Below are 15,783 nucleotides of genomic sequence, written 5' to 3'. Positions count from 1 at the left end.
TTAAGGTCTGTGTCTGAGACCATAATATATATATATATATATATATATATACACACACACACACACACACACACACACACACACACACACACACACACACACACACACACACACACACACACACACACACACACACACACACACACACACATATATATATATACACACACACACACACACACACACACACACATTTGAAAAAGCAGGAAAAATTAATGATAAGTCTAAAATAAATTATGATCAAAAATAAATAATATAGGCATGGTAAAAGTTCCGAGTTTTATTGAAAATAAAAAGTAGAATTCGGTTAGTATTAATAAAAATAAAAGTGAACTACGTCGACACTTTTTTCTGAACATTCTAGGTAATATTTAACTACTATCTTTCTACAATAAAGGGGAAAAAAACGTGTATGTTCAACTAAAATGACAGCAACGCCTAAAATGCTGTGAGAGTCTCCTACTACGCCATATTCTTCAATTTAAAGTACATCTGGAACGACGCTGGTTATTTGTATTTCGCAAAAGAGCTTTTGTAGGTCAGTGAAAACTGGCACACGTACAGCCGTAGCGCTGTGTGTCGCTGCCGAGCTCGTCTTCGGCTTTATCTCGACTTAAAGGAGACGCAACAAAGAGCGACAGTAGTGGGCCTCGCTATCAGCGTGGCTTACTATCGCTTTAAGAACTTAAAATAGGGCCTGGGTCTTTAAAATGAATTTTGTGGTTATTATAGAGATGATAGACTAAGTTTTCTATTTGTACGACTTACATTTCTGCACTAAATTTGCAAAAAGAAGTAAGAGCGTCCATTGAAATATGTTTGACAATCGGATCAGGGCCGTAAGCAACCCAACATTTTTCATATTTTATGCCTCCTGTTTATTTCAAGCTATGTTTCATTTCGTTGAGAATTTTTGAGGCGTCCTGAAGTAAGAGAAAACAACTTTAGCAGTGATGGAGCCGCAGCTCTCGAATAACAAAGAGGAGGTGGAGAATGAGACGGCCATGGAGAAATCCGCGGGGCAGAGTACCGCATCCACCCCGTGCAGGGCATTCAGAGGACGCGGGGACGGGTGCTTGAAGACTGAAGTGATTTGCCCACCCGAAACAAACGGAGCTGCGACGAGCGTGGCGGGTTCCGGGCGGGTTTTACGTGACAGGTCAACGAGAACGATTCCTGTGTGGAGGCAGAGCGATATCGGGGAGGACCGGGATGAAGTCACACGCGATGCTGCGGCGAATCGCCGGAGAAAAGCGAAATGCCCGCGGCGCAGGAAGAGCGCAGCAGCCGCCGCAGGTTCATCGGATGCGGGCAAAGAGTGCGGCGGCGACTGCTACCTGCCGGATGAGTACGTGCAACTTTTGAGTCTGTAATATACATGACATGTTTTCGGGCACAATAACAAGGCCTCGCGTGTGCAGGTCCTAATAATAACGCATGGCATTTCTGTGCCACTTTCACACATTTAGGCGTAATGCGGACAGACTGCAGTGTTTACATTTGCATTAGTGAAAGTAGCTGTGTTTCTAAGCGAGTAGTTGGGCAAAATAAATCACTCTATAATATAGTTGGGCAAAATAACCCCCCCATCTTTGACACTGGAAGGAGAATCTGAAGGATGAGACATAATAAATAAACCAGCCTGTTTCTCCGTCTTATGACAGGTTTGAAGAAAACAAGGATGCGCTGGTTAATCGAGGTACTTTAAATGACATTTATTTTGATAATGAGCATCTAAAGGAGGCTGTGTATGGTCAGCCGTTTTATTAATATTCTTGTTATTTTTGTTATTTAAAAAACTGAATATTCCAAAAAAGTGACTGTACTATTAGTTACTAGTACGTGTTCTGGTTACATTTGAATTGTAAATAATAAATAAATTGAATTGTTAGTTAACAAATAGGCCTAACGTTTTTTTGCCATTAAATTCTTTGAAGCTCTGTGACTCAGGTATCAAGTATTCAGTTTAGACTAGTTTTTGTTACAGTTTTGCTATTTCTTTGTAACTAGTGATTTTCCCCCAATAGATACCATCTATTTTAGTTTTAAAAGTAGTAATTTATTCGATATACTAGTACCTGTATTATGACACTAGTGTGTATCCTAGTTGTTACTGATAACATTTCCTATCTCACTGGTTACAATAACTTTATTTGTCATAAGCAATGACTAGTCAGAATAGCTGCTATATAGTTAAAATTAAACATGTTACTACTAGTTATAATTGGGACACAAACTACTAGTGTCTAATTAAAAGAAATAGTGAGTAGGTACTAGTGTCTATTCAGTTAGTTAGTACTTGAAAAACTGGAATCAATACCAGCAACCATTGGAATACAAACTAGTAGATAGTGAATAGTTATCTGAATATCTGGTAACTACAATAAGGTTCCATTTGTTAACATGAACTAACAATGGAAAATACTTCTAAAGCATTTATCAATCTCAGTTAATATAAATTGCAGCATTTACTAATACTGTACATTTTTATAATCAAAAGTTGTATTTGTAAATGTAACCTGAGCTAATATGAATTAACAATGAACAGTTGTATTTTTATTAAATAATGTTAACAAAGATTAATACATACTGTAACAAATGTATTGCTCATTTCATGTGTTGTGTTAAGGGACCTTATTGTAAAATATTGAATATTTAAGTCACATATTCTCATAGAATTCATTGGCAAAAATTGCAATATGTAACTAGTAAGAGCTAGTTATTTTTGAGATACTGACTATTAGCAAAGAAATACATACTAGTAAAGTCACAAATTTAATAGATTTACTCACTATTGGAATAAGTACTAGTATCTAACATACTAGTAATAAAAATACAAAAACTTAAAAATAGATCATAGTGAGTTGTAAGGAATAAATGTTAAAACAGTTTGCCTTAGGATGTGATCTGATTCTGCTTCATGTGACTGTGTTCTCTTCCAGCGGCCCGCGGCAGACGGGTGCAGGTGCACTCAGGGGCCCGCACCTGCCGGGGCTCGCCTAGGACTGTGTTTAAAATTGAGCCAGAAATGGACATTGACTATGGTATGCTGCTGAGCTTTTAAATGTAGTAGACTGAACAGGTCCACTACAAAAGCTTGATCAAATACACGCTAGAAAAAGTACATATAAATAAGTATAATGGTTGCACATTTTGCTTGCAGTGGAGGCCAATAAAGCGGTCGAAAAGACAGGAACAAGGTGATTGCACATGTACCATGAGAACACATGGACACTTTCTCATGAAAGACCCCATGAAATCAAAGCTGGATTTTTGTGGCTTTGTATGCATTTAAAATGCATGGCGTTTCTATTCCATGAAAAAAATGGACCAAAACTATCTTGCATTACCAAATGTATTCAAATTTCTGTCCTCCATCTAGCAAAAGCCAGTAGTGCATCATCATTTACGCTGTGACGTAAACTTAAGGCTATTGGCTGTTTGTTAAAAAAAGAAATAAGAACAGTTTCAACACCGGAAAGAAAACCGTGTTCGTCAAGCCATTTCGTGGGGTCTTTGAAGACACTGATGGCAGCTAGTGTTTTGGAGTTGGTCTAACAAGCCCTATGTTTGTTACTGCCATATTTTAGTGTGGAGAAAAAGGAAGAGGAGAGCATGGATGATGAGGTCGTTGTAGAAGAGGAAGAGAGTCAATTTTTGGATGATCCAAAAGATGAAAACTACCTGCCCCATTCACATAGGTAATGTTGTACCTTGTGTATATATACTGATTGTAGTCATTTGGAATTTACATTAATATGGCTTTAAAGGCTTGGAACATGGTTATAACCTCTTGGAAACAGTTATCGTTTTATTTTATAAATGGCAGACATCTGATGTTGTGTTATAAGATGATTACAGTAATCAATCAATGATAAAATGAAAGTTATTAATTATTCTGACTTGTCAGGATTTCCAGTATCACAGAAAACCTGTAAATATCAGGGAGTTCTGAAACTCTGATTTCCAGGCCAAGAAAAGTAATTGAAATATCAAAAAAAGGTCACAATATAGACAATTTCTATCGAAATATATGTTTTTCTAGTCATGGTCATCGAAAACACATTTTTGTTTGTGAGAAAATTGTCAGTTCTTTGTTGCTCATGTATGCTTTTTGTTAAGCTTTGAAGAAAACTCCTGTAATTATTGAATGAAACTTTTGAGGGTGTAGGGTGGTGTTCTAAATATACAGTATATGCTGTAAGAGTCAAGCTTGTACATGTAGCATGTACAATGATACTGTGTGTCTTGATGATTAATCGAACCCTGCACAATTATTGCGTTGGTGGTGTTCTACATGTGTGTTTTCTTTAGAAAAATTAAAATAAAGTGATTTGAAAACGGTGTGGAAAGATTGAGAAACACTGTTTTACAGGGTGTGCCAGATATGATTTCACTCATCCATTAGATTATGCAGTGTGCTGATTATGGCTTGTTGCTAATGTTTCTTTTGTTCAACAGTGAGGAAGAGGACATCATCAGCAGTGATGAAGATGTCCCTTTTAGAGATGACCTGAATGACCAGAGCTATGATCCCAAGTATGAGAAGTGTGTTTTTGTGTGTTCTGAAGTTCTCGTCTCCTACACCATCTACATTTCGGTTGTATTTCTGTGCAGGGATTTTCCGAAGTCGAGGCGCAGACCCCCTACTAGACTGAAGGAGAAGAAAGACAAGGCTGCAGTGCCAGAGACTGCAACAGAGCAAGAGACAGAGATCAAAACTGAGGGAGGGGAGAGCACAGATGTGCAGACTGCTGCTGAAGTTGAGGAAGGTGCCGAGCCACCCAGGAAGTGAGTCAGTGATGTTGTTTTATATGTTTGTGATGGAAACACAACAAAATGTTACTCATTAGGTTTACAGTCTCACTCACATGTTCTCACTTAAACACTCACTTAGTGACTGATAAACAAATATTAACCACCAGACTTTCTTGTTTTTTTTGTCTTAGAAGAGGGCGAAGAAAGAAAGATGATAAAAGTCCTCGTCTTCCTAAGAGAAGGTAACAAAGCATCTCACGCTGAACGCTGAAAACAGTCCTAAAACATGAGTTGAGCTTTGTCAATTTCTGTAATAATTGAAAGCATGCCACAATTTCCTTTGCAACCTGAAGATTCCTTTAAAAATGCAAAAATAGTAACTAATTCCCTACATTAACTGGAGATCATTTGATTTTGTACTCAGGAAAAAGCCGCCTGTGCAGTATGTGCGTTGTGAAATGGAAGGATGTGGTACAGTGCTGGCCCATCCGCGCTACTTACAGGTACAAACGCAAACTAGTGTTTCCCTCACTAACTGACACCTGACACCAAAATTAGACTTGAAACCTTTCTGTTGTGTTTTTCTCCTGCAGCATCACATCAAATACCAACACCTAATGAAGAAGAAGTACGTCTGCCCTCATCCCTCGTGCGGACGACTCTTCCGATTGCAGAAACAACTACTGCGGCATGCCAAGCACCACACCGGTAAGATAAACAGATCCAGTTTAAAGATTGAAATAGTTATCATGAAGTGTCGTTGGTTGGGTGGCTTTTTTAAAGTACAGTGTGTGTTGCAGATCAGAGAGACTATATCTGTGAGTTCTGTGCTCGCGCCTTCAAGAGCTCTCACAACCTGGCTGTGCATCGAATGATACACACTGGAGAGAAACCACTGCAGTAAGTCGAATCTATGCTGCTTACAAACTACTGCACACTGTTACTTTTCCAATTGAGAGGACTAAGTACAGCCACTTGATCATTTTCGTTAAAAACAAAAACAAAAAACAAACAGAAAATCAGATTTTGTATCTCCTGAAGGGTTTAATTTTGTAATAATAACTAGCTGACTGTTCATTATTCTGCTTATTACATGACTTTTTTAAATAAAAAGGATGCTAAACATTGATTTGGGTTAAGATGTACAATTTAATAGCTTGATGGTTTATCTTTTAAAAATAAGTTAAAAAATACATAAATTATAGTGTTGTCATTTTAAAATATAAATTCTTTATTTTTCCTAAATATTATAATTCTAAATGTATCAATCTTAATAATTATTATTGATTTTGTACATAAACATTTATAAATGATATATAATTGTTAACAAGGACTGAAGTGAAAACTGCCTTATATTCAGATGTGCATAATTATTCAGCAGGTTTTCTTTTACAGGTAAAAATAGATTTAACATACTGAAAAGTAAAAAGTTATTAAATGCACATAATAAGGATGCAATACTATAGAAATTGTTAAATTAAGTTGTGACCATTGGACAAGAAATGCTTATTGGGGTCACCAAAAAAAGTTAATGGCAAAAGACTTTATTATTTTAAGGTGAAAAACTAGCTGTTGAACCATGAATTAAACCATCAGGAACCCTTTAGGCTACTTCCACACGAAGCCAGAGTTTTTTCTATCCGATCTTTTTTTTCTTCTCGTCTCAAGAAATATCTGTCCACACGAAACCAACACAAAACGATGTAGTATGAGGGATCTTTAGATTTGCACCATTTTCTCTCTGCTGCCCTGAGTTTGGTCCGATGCTCACGAAGAACATCGGATAACCAGGGGTTAGAAGGGGCAGCCCTTTCTGGCTTATACCGGTTTCACTCTCCCAAAACGCTGGATCCGTCTGGACGAAACGCCTATACGATACAAAATTTTGCGTATACAGCTAAACGCGTCTCCGTGTGGACGGGGCCTTATTAGTCTCCAGAGCCACCATTTTCCAGAACTGCAAACTACCTTGAGTCTCCAGAAGTACAAGGTGTCAGGATATCAGAGACTTTAACGCAAGGAGTCCTGAAACATGACCCCCACTTAATATGAATCACAAGCTGAAGTGTCATGAAATAGATGAAGACTATTTTTTTAAGTTTTATGCACACCTGATTATACCGTTTTCACTTCCAGCCCTCATTAACAATTATATATCACTTATAAATGATTACATACTAAATTCATAGTAGTTATTATGATCGATGTGGTTTGGAATTGGTAAAAACACCGATGGAGTTTTGGTTCCTTGCCGCTGTCGCCTCTGGCTTGCTTAGTTGGGGACACTTCATTTCCAGCGATATCGTTGACTTGATTGCAAATGATTGCAAAGATACTATTTAAACTGAACAGAGCTGGATGATGACATCACTGAATTCAACGATGAACTGTCTTTAACTGAAAAATTTGTGTTTACTATTGTCATTTTGCATTATTGACACACTATTTTCCTAATTAATGCTGTTCAGTTGCGTTGACACAATCTGTATTGTTAAAAGCGCTATATAAATAAAGGTGACTTGACTTAAAATGTGGAGCAAACATGGAGGAGCAAAACTTGACGGACATTTCAGACGGCCAAATACAGCATGTTCTGATGTAGGGAAGGAAGGATGTTGAAGGTCTGACATGGAAGATAGTGAGATGACTGTTATTTGTCGCGCTCCTACACGCCCTGAAGTTAAATATATAGAGTCATAAATATATTGTATGTAATCACATTAACTTTTGGTAGCTTTGTAGAAATGTCTGTTCCAGGGAGAGTGTGTTCGAGTTGTCATTGTTCAGTTTCATTATTTTAACAGAAAAAAATGACACACTTCACATTTGACATTGTATAATTGTCAAAAAACAAAAAAGTTCTCCACTATAGTCATTTCTCAGATCGTTAAAAAAAAAAATACAGTAAATTTCAAGCTTCTCGTTTCTCCCTAGGTGTGAAATCTGTGGTTTCACTTGCCGTCAGAAGGCCTCCCTTAACTGGCACATGAAGAAGCACGACGCCGATGCCACGTACCAGTTCTCCTGCAGCATCTGCGGCAAGAAGTTTGAAAAGAAGGACAGTGTAGTGGCTCACAAAGCCAAGAGCCACCCCGAGGTGCTCATTGCTGAGGCCCTGGCCGCCAATGCCGGAGCACTCATCACCACTCCTGCTGGAGTCACCACGCTGCTGGAGACCTCCACGGGCTTTATGCAGACAGAGCAGGTGGTCCCTGAGGCTCAGGGGAGCTCTGCGATACCTGCAGATCAGGTAGCCCCAGTGACGCACGTGGGTCCAGTGATGGTTGTGGATCAGGATCACCCGCTACACACCATGCAGGTACCGGTGACCCTGGCCTTGTCGTCGACAGAAGAGGAAAACAGCGCTCCCTCGCAGCAGACGTCCGCTCACTCTCTGCAGATGCCACTACAGTTCGTTTCGACTCCCGTCTCGCAGCAACACCATATCCAGCAGCTACCCATTCAGCCCTCCACTACCAGCATCACCCAGCAGGCCGCTTTGGTCCAGCAGCTGCCCATTCAGTCCTACAGCCCTCAATCCCAGATTGTCCACATGGCCTTCAGAGCTCTTCCTCAGCAGCAGCTCCCACTGGTTTCTGTTGCAGAGCAGCTGCCTCTTCAAACCACCCAGTCACATCAAAACCAGACCCTCCCTAGACCCCCAAGCCACAACCCGGCTCCCAATACTTCCCTACTCTCCCAAACCCTGCCTGCTGACTCCCGGAGCGTTTTGGGATTCGGGAGCGATCCTGCATCCTTATCGGCATCTCCCCAGTCTTCCACTACTCCTTCAGAGACGAGACAGGTGGTCTGGGAGGGAGACGGGACTAATGAGAATGGAAATGGGGGTGGGGTTTGGGAGGTGGGTGGAGAGCGGGAGGAGCAAAACATGACGGACAGTTCAGACGGCCAAATACAGCGTGTTCTGATGTAGTGAAGGAAGGATGTTAAAGGTGTAACATGGAAGATAGTGAGATGACTGTTATTTGTCGCGCTCCTACAATGCCCTGAAGTTAAATATATAGAGTCATGAATATATTGTATGTAATCGCATTAACTTTTGGTAGCTTTGTAGAAATGTCTGTACCAGGGAGAGTGTGTTTGAGTTATTGTCATTGTTCATTTTGTATATAAACAGTTATAGTCCTCTCCGACAACCACATCTGTTTTGTGTGTGTGTGAGTGTGTTGTTTTGTGGCTGTAGAGGCTTCCACAGAACTTAATTCACTTTAGTCTATGTGAGTAAAGCCATTGTGTGTAAGCAAACTTGTGCCATCATGTGGCTTGAATTGGTACTGTAGAAATTAGGGATGCACCCATATTACAGATAAGCTGATAATTATTTTCATGTTATGGTCAATGTTAAAATTCCATCCTATTTTGTCTAAATAAGTTTAAAATAAAACACTAAAATCAAATAAATTGTTTTAAATGATAAGTGAATTTAGGCATCCTACGAAAAAAATATAAATTTTGAAATTTGTTAAATAACAATAGTTGTTATGAATTATTGTTATTAAATTATTAGTGTTTTTAAAAATGAACGTTAACTGAGCATTTAATGATGGCAAAAATAACATAAATGCAAAAAAAGCAGAAACTTAAATATATAATAATTGCAGATATACACTACTGTTCAAACGTTTGGTGTACTATTGGTTTTGATCGTTTTTTTTTGTCTGAATTGCAGTAAACACTAATATTGTGAAATATTGGTACAATTAAAAATAATTATTTTCTATTTTAATACATTTAAAAATTTTTGAATTTTCAGCAGCCGTTATTCTTCTGTGTAAAATAATCCTCTAGAAATAATTCTAATATGGTGATTTGTTGCTCACGAAACATTTATTATTATAAATTTTGAAAACACATGTGCTGTGTAAACCATGATACATTTTTTTTCACGATTCTTTGATAAATATAAAGTTTAAAATAACAGCCTTAACTTGAAATAAAAAATTTTTTTACATTATTTATAAATGTCTTTTCTGTCACTGTTTGCTGAATAAATGTACCAATTTCTTTCAAACAAATCTGCCTCCGAACTTTTGAACATTAGTGTATATCCCATTTAAACTTATAGGCTAACAATTTTATGAAAAAGAAAAACTATAATATCACCAGTAACAGATACAACACCCAATATATTGTGCATACCTAGGTGAAATGAACCCTACTAGTGAAAAGGGGACACTAAAGATTGAAAATATATTGACCATATACATTTTTAGAGTCAAGTTTTGATGTATACATACAATTTGTATACATACGTTTATTCAAAACCTTAAACTAATGTAAGATTAAAAAGGGTGGGTTTAGGAAGCCAGATAAAACCCAAATAAAATAATGACATCTTTTCCTTACATTGTTTGAAGAATTTTCACAAGTCTCTCTCTGCTAGTATTGACCACTTCGCCTTTGTCTATAAAATATTTACCTCTGGAGAAAGTCTGAAACACATTTTACAGACCGATTATCATAATCTCATGAGTAGCATATTAATTCAATAAATGTAACACATAGCATCGTGGGTGTTTTGCCCAAATTATGTCATAAAGACACTTAAGTTTTGAATTTCTGAATGTTATAACGTCTTAGGGGTGTGAGAGTCTGGCATACTGCTTGAGTGCACGTTTTGGTGGAATGAGAGAATCATTCACGCCTACTCTTCTCTTTCGCTGTTCATTGTCTTTCTCTCCGTCTGTCTCTGTGTCTTCCTCACAAGAAGCCAGTGGAACATGATTGTGTGAAACTGCAACATTGTCTTTTGGTCCACTGTCAGAGGTGACCACACGGTTACTCTGCAGATCGCTGTCATGTGCGAACTTGCAGCAGCTTCCAAAGCGGCAGCAGCCATCCTTCCTGTAGGCCACACAAATGCGCTTACCGTCAGTCTGGGTGGGGTGAGCTTGTAAAGTAAGAGGTACATGTTTCTGTTCAGTCTCTCCTTGGCCAGTTCTTTGAAGGGGTTAGCAAACACACTGCTGCCTGTAAGCGCTCCACCCGAGCTGGATCCTCCCAGAGGTGGAGGTGGGAGCTTATGAGTGTGAGGACGGACAGATGGGGTTGGCAAGGGCTCAGAAAAGGAGCGATCAGCAGTGGGCGGCTCCTCTTGATCCTCATTCTCTGGACCAGATTCAGACTCACTGGAAAGCAATTCCGACTCCAACAGGAAATTACGGCTTTTCGTCTTCTCTACACTACATTCTGTCTTTTTGAAGGACCTAAGCAGAAATAATTAAAGATGTTTATCTATAAAGTGATACATGATGCTTCTCAGCTCATTAAAGGAATAACTGACCTTTTTTATTATGTTGTCATTTATTAATGAAAATATAAATGGTGACCACTGCTGTCAAAGTTCTGTTTATTCTTACATAGTAGAAAAAAACCCACCCTCATTACACTTTATCATACTTTTAAAAAGAGTGCTTATTGTTGAAAAAATACTTTAAATATATACTAAGTGTGAACTGAATGTAATGCTTTCAGGTGCTTAATTGCATGTTAACTGCATTGAAATGAAAATGTATTATAGTTTACATTTATATTAAATGCAATTAGTTGAACTTGAGGGTGCTTTTCGACCCACTTTAGTAGGACTTAAGTACATCTTTATATGTAATTTCATACTTATTGTCTTGGAAATATGGTTAAAGTGTACTGACAAATGTACTGGAAAGCATTTATGGTAAGCTAAAATACACTTTAATGTCATTTCCATTGAAATTTGTATGTTAGGTATTTTTAAATATATTTGTATTTACACATTTGTAATTATTTAGTTAATTTAAAATGTATTCACTTTAAATTTCATATCAAATACACACTATAGTTAAAAATAGAATCAAGCATTTACATTTGCTTTAGTATGTTAGTCAACACATCAAAATAAAAATCTTTAAAAATAATCTTTAAAGCACAACAAAAGACCATTTAAATATAATGATTTAAAATTAGGGATGTTGCACCCCGAGCCGGTTGAAAATTGATTGACGATTCAAGTTAGTTGAGATGTTATACAAATCGCGATAAAGTTTGGGGTGGGGGTTTATATGAATGTATCTCTGAGGGGAGATGACTGTCTTTAGAAAAGTTTAGTTGATATTTTCTCTTCATCTTGTCTCTGTATAAGGAATATTAAAGCAGTGTTCATAAGCGCTGCGCTGCTTTGTTTACAGCAGTAACCAAGGAAACGCTGTATCTCTGCTGTTCCATAAGTGCCACCTGCTGTCAGAGAGTGAATTTGCGCTCTCATTCAGCTCGTCTGCCTTTTTTTTTTTCAAATTGTTTTATGCAGTACATTTTCACAAAGCTGAAGTCAGACCATTCTGGTTTTGCTTTAGGTTTCAAAATTATACAGTCTAATTTAAATCATTAACTGCTGAATGCTGCATGTAATATGCAGCATCATTGTTTGGACTGTGATTAAAATGCAGTTGTTGCCTCTAATTTTAAATTTAATTTTAGTTTGTTTATATGAAGAGATTTATTTTATTTGTATTATTTATTTATTTGGGATTTGTTTTAACATTTAAATTACACAAAGAACATATAGCATTTTGGCTGAGAAATAATAAAAGGGCACCTTTTCATTGTGAAATCAGTATCGTGAATTGCATTGTAAGTTGAGTGAATCGTTACATCCCTATTTAAAATGTATGTTAAAGTAAAACTTTCAACTTTTTTGACATTGTTACAATTACATTAATGTTATATGACTTAGATTTCAGTCTTTTCCTCACAAAAAGCTACCATTTGCTTCAGAAGACTTGGAATGCAGTCCACAAGTCGTATGGACTACTTTTATGGTGCTTTTTGTCCTTTTTTGGAGCTTGACAGCCCCAGTCCCCATTCACTCTTATTCAGTTCAAATATCAAGATAAATACCTCGTTTTTTGTATTTTTCTGTTCAACTGAAGAATTAATGTTGGTTTGTGATTACATGATAGTGAGTAAATGATGGCAGAATTTTTATTTTTGAATGAGCTATCACTTTAAGATTCAAGATTACGACTACTCTTCACACTTGGCTTTCTCAAGTTAAAAACTCCTATACTGATTGAAAACGGATATTATAAATAATTTATTTGTTTATTTAATTATGAATTACTTACTCCTTCGGATTGTCTTCTTAAATTAGGAATGTTACTTTGGCAGCTAACTGAAATAAAATCATTTGAAATTAAAAACCAAAAATAAAAAAAGATCAAATTGACAAATGTGCACAACAAAATTACTAAAATTAATATAAAATACAATAATGTAAACGTTTTAATTTAATTTTAATTACAATTAATATAAAAATAAAATCTAATTCAAAATATTGCAATAAATAAAATACTAAAATAATAGTGAAAATTAGGAATGTTACTTTGGCAGCTAACTGAAATAAAATCATTTTTAAATCTTTTTTTTTTTTTTTTTTTACCACATTTTAAGTTAAAGTTCTAAAATTACTAAAACTAAATCTGAAATAAATAAAAAAAATAAAAAAAGATCAAATTGACAAATGTGCACAACAAAATTACTAAAATTAATATAAAATACAATAATGTAAACGTTTTAATTACATTTTAATTACAATTAATATAAAAATAAAATCTAATTCAAAATATTGCAATACATAATATATAAATAATACTAAAAAACACTGAGGGATAAGTCTTTTAAAACAAGCCTAACACAACGAGAGACATATGCATCATTTACAGTGGGCACTGGTGGGATATGTCCCCACCACTATTTTGTCCCCACCTCTTTATGGAATAGCTTTGTTAACAATAAGTGTTTCAATGAATGGCGATCCAGCACTGGAATTTATTTTAATGTTTAAGATGAGTGTTCGTTGCATTCGTTATCAGTGACAGAAGGAATAGTGTATATCTTCTCTCATGCAAGATCTGCAAACAGAGTCACGTTCTGATCTATCACTTTTCCACATGCAGCTGCGACAACTCTCTGTCCTTTCTAGTGAAACCACAAAATGCAAAGAAATGTTTCACATGATTTGACATACATCCACTCACACCTGAAATTTTGGTGATGTATATAAATATTCAAATAAAAAGAGACATTTAAATTCAATATGTCACATATTTGATCATTTGTTTTAAGATCACAGGCCAGTAAAGAATGCCCATCAACAATTTTTTTATGCTATAGTGTGCCATATGGCCTATTCAAGAGACAATAGAAAATAGGCCCACAGATTATGAATAGAGCAAATAGACTATTACTGATTTCTAGACCAATACATATGCATCAAGATAATATGACATCATTATTTGTACATAACCTAATTACAGGAATAATAATGTGAGCCTTACAATTTGTATAAAAGGAGGATTATAGCACTATAGTACTTTAAAAGTAAATTGATTTACACAATAAAATTCATGCACAAAATTTAAAATGTTTTCTATTAGTGTTACACTCTGATAGAGAGCCTTTTTGACACTTCACGCAATTTAGGGAAAGGCTGTGTATAAGCATTTCCACTTCTGACAAATATGGGCCTATTATATCACAGTTAGACACATAGCTCCAATAAATGTCTGAGTAACAGGTTACAACACTCTCCGGTCTCCCCTATTGTAAAAAGGGGAGGTGTAGGCACTGATAAGCTTAGAAAAATAGAAAAGCGGAGTACCACCCTGTTATACCACCCTTCCTTGTTATTTCACGTAGACATCAATTCCTTATGTGATTAGGTGGGTACTAATAAATGGACTGCCCGACCACAGAATTTGGCAGAAAGCACAGCAGATTTCTGCAAATGGCCATTCACAAACTGAACTCACAAATTTTGGCTAATTTAAAAATGTTTTCTGTTACCAATTATTATAGCATTTCTGTATTCAAATCTAAAGTCATTATAAGGAATATCTTGACATGCTTTAAATAATTTAAACAACTTGCAACAACATAAAACAAGTAATCCATTTGCTTTAAGGGAATTATGAATCAGCTTTTACACAAACATTGTCATTAATATGTCATCCTAATCATTCTAGATTCAGGGTTCAGGTGTTTAAATCCATATGGAAATGTGGTAATATACTGCCCTATATCAAGAGTGGCATTGCCATGTAGGCTATGTTACGTATAAGACCATTAATAATTTTCACATATGTACATTCTCTTGGTAGATAAAGATATATGTTGATGAGATATTTAAAATTCAATAGTAAAATTTGTATACGTTCTTATGGTAATAGTATCTATATGATAATTTTTATATGGCATTATATGTAGCAACCATAGGCTACATGTCAACAGTATAGGTTACATTATTTGTGCAAATTTATTAAAACAACAAATATACAAAAAAAAATTGTATGCTTACATATGCTTTTGTAATCATTTTTTAAAATGTCTATCTTTTATATTTATAAAATATCAACATGACGGGTTTGGGGATGGATATAAGTGTACATGTCATATATAGCCACATATGTACACATACTTGTATGGGCTAGATATAGGCTAAGCCTATATGTTAATATACGAAACTGTTGATTCTACGGAACTAATAAAACAAAACGTGCAAGTAAATAATGTAAACCACAGACCTTATTTTACTCATAAACTAAAAACCGTCATTCTGAAAACCCATAGGAAATTCCAGAGGCGCGAAAATCTTCATTTCCTTCCGGGCTTTAGAACAAACGGCTCTATTGGGTGCTTTTTCCCTTTTATTTGTTTATATTTTCCAGTTTGCAGTGGATCTATGAGGTTAACTCTAAGCCAATGAAATTCCGTCTTGACATTCCCAGCCCCTCAAACGCACCACGTTCCTATAAGGAGGCGGAGTAAAGGCTAATTCATGATCTTAAAACGGGAGAACAGCGTTTTGGAAGTCGTGCTGTAAGTCATGCGAGATATTTTGGCGACAGTGAAATAACCGCTAGTGACAAACAGCGTCTGAGGATCATCAGCATTTAACATCTATACAGCCTGCGGTAGTACAAGCCTATAGGGGGGTCCTATAAAAGCAAGAATATATGCTAATTTATTCCT

At 36.2% G+C, this 15,783-nt stretch overlaps 1 protein-coding gene and 1 pseudogene across 4 annotated transcripts; one reads left to right on the top strand and one right to left on the bottom strand.

The window, feature by feature from the left end:
* Positions 1-619: 619 nt before the first annotated feature.
* LOC107674257 (E3 ubiquitin-protein ligase ZFP91-like) lies at positions 620-8,910 on the top strand. Of its 4 annotated transcripts, none has more exons than XM_016468191.1 (12): positions 620-1,348; positions 1,665-1,699; positions 2,943-3,044; positions 3,164-3,200; positions 3,591-3,701; positions 4,462-4,539; positions 4,618-4,791; positions 4,953-5,000; positions 5,183-5,261; positions 5,352-5,466; positions 5,559-5,658; positions 7,693-8,910. In XM_016468191.1, the coding sequence occupies exons 1-12, from the start codon at positions 954-956 to the stop codon at positions 8,690-8,692; spliced, it is 2,274 nt and encodes a 757-aa protein (XP_016323677.1). In that variant the 5' UTR covers positions 620-953; the 3' UTR covers positions 8,693-8,910. The 4 variants fall into 4 exon arrangements, with proteins under 4 accessions (XP_016323677.1, XP_016323675.1, XP_016323678.1 ...); XM_016468189.1 differs by having other exon boundaries at positions 4,950-5,000; XM_016468193.1 differs by lacking the exon at positions 1,665-1,699 and having other exon boundaries at positions 1,131-1,348; positions 4,950-5,000.
* A 1,114-nt stretch (positions 8,911-10,024) lies between these two features.
* LOC107674177 (uncharacterized) lies at positions 10,025-13,705 on the bottom strand (annotated as a pseudogene).
* Between the last annotated feature and the right edge of the window lie 2,078 nt (positions 13,706-15,783).

Source organism: Sinocyclocheilus anshuiensis, unplaced genomic scaffold, assembly GCF_001515605.1.
Source record: "Sinocyclocheilus anshuiensis isolate Anshui unplaced genomic scaffold, SAMN03320099.WGS_v1.1 scaffold728, whole genome shotgun sequence".
Taxonomy (NCBI): domain Eukaryota; kingdom Metazoa; phylum Chordata; class Actinopteri; order Cypriniformes; family Cyprinidae; genus Sinocyclocheilus; species Sinocyclocheilus anshuiensis.
This window is presented reverse-complemented; position numbering and strand designations above follow the sequence as displayed.

Excerpts from the sequence above, each read along its gene's own strand:
- LOC107674257 (XM_016468189.1), top strand. The coding sequence starts at position 954 with ATGGAGCCGCAGCTCTCGAATAACAAAGAGGAGGTGGAGAATGAGACG. Across the intron at positions 3,201-3,590 it reads GTCGAAAAGACAGGAACAAG|TGTGGAGAAAAAGGAAGAGG; the intron begins GTGATTGCACAT and ends GCCATATTTTAG. Across the intron at positions 5,001-5,182 it reads CCTCGTCTTCCTAAGAGAAG|GAAAAAGCCGCCTGTGCAGT; the intron begins GTAACAAAGCAT and ends TTTTGTACTCAG.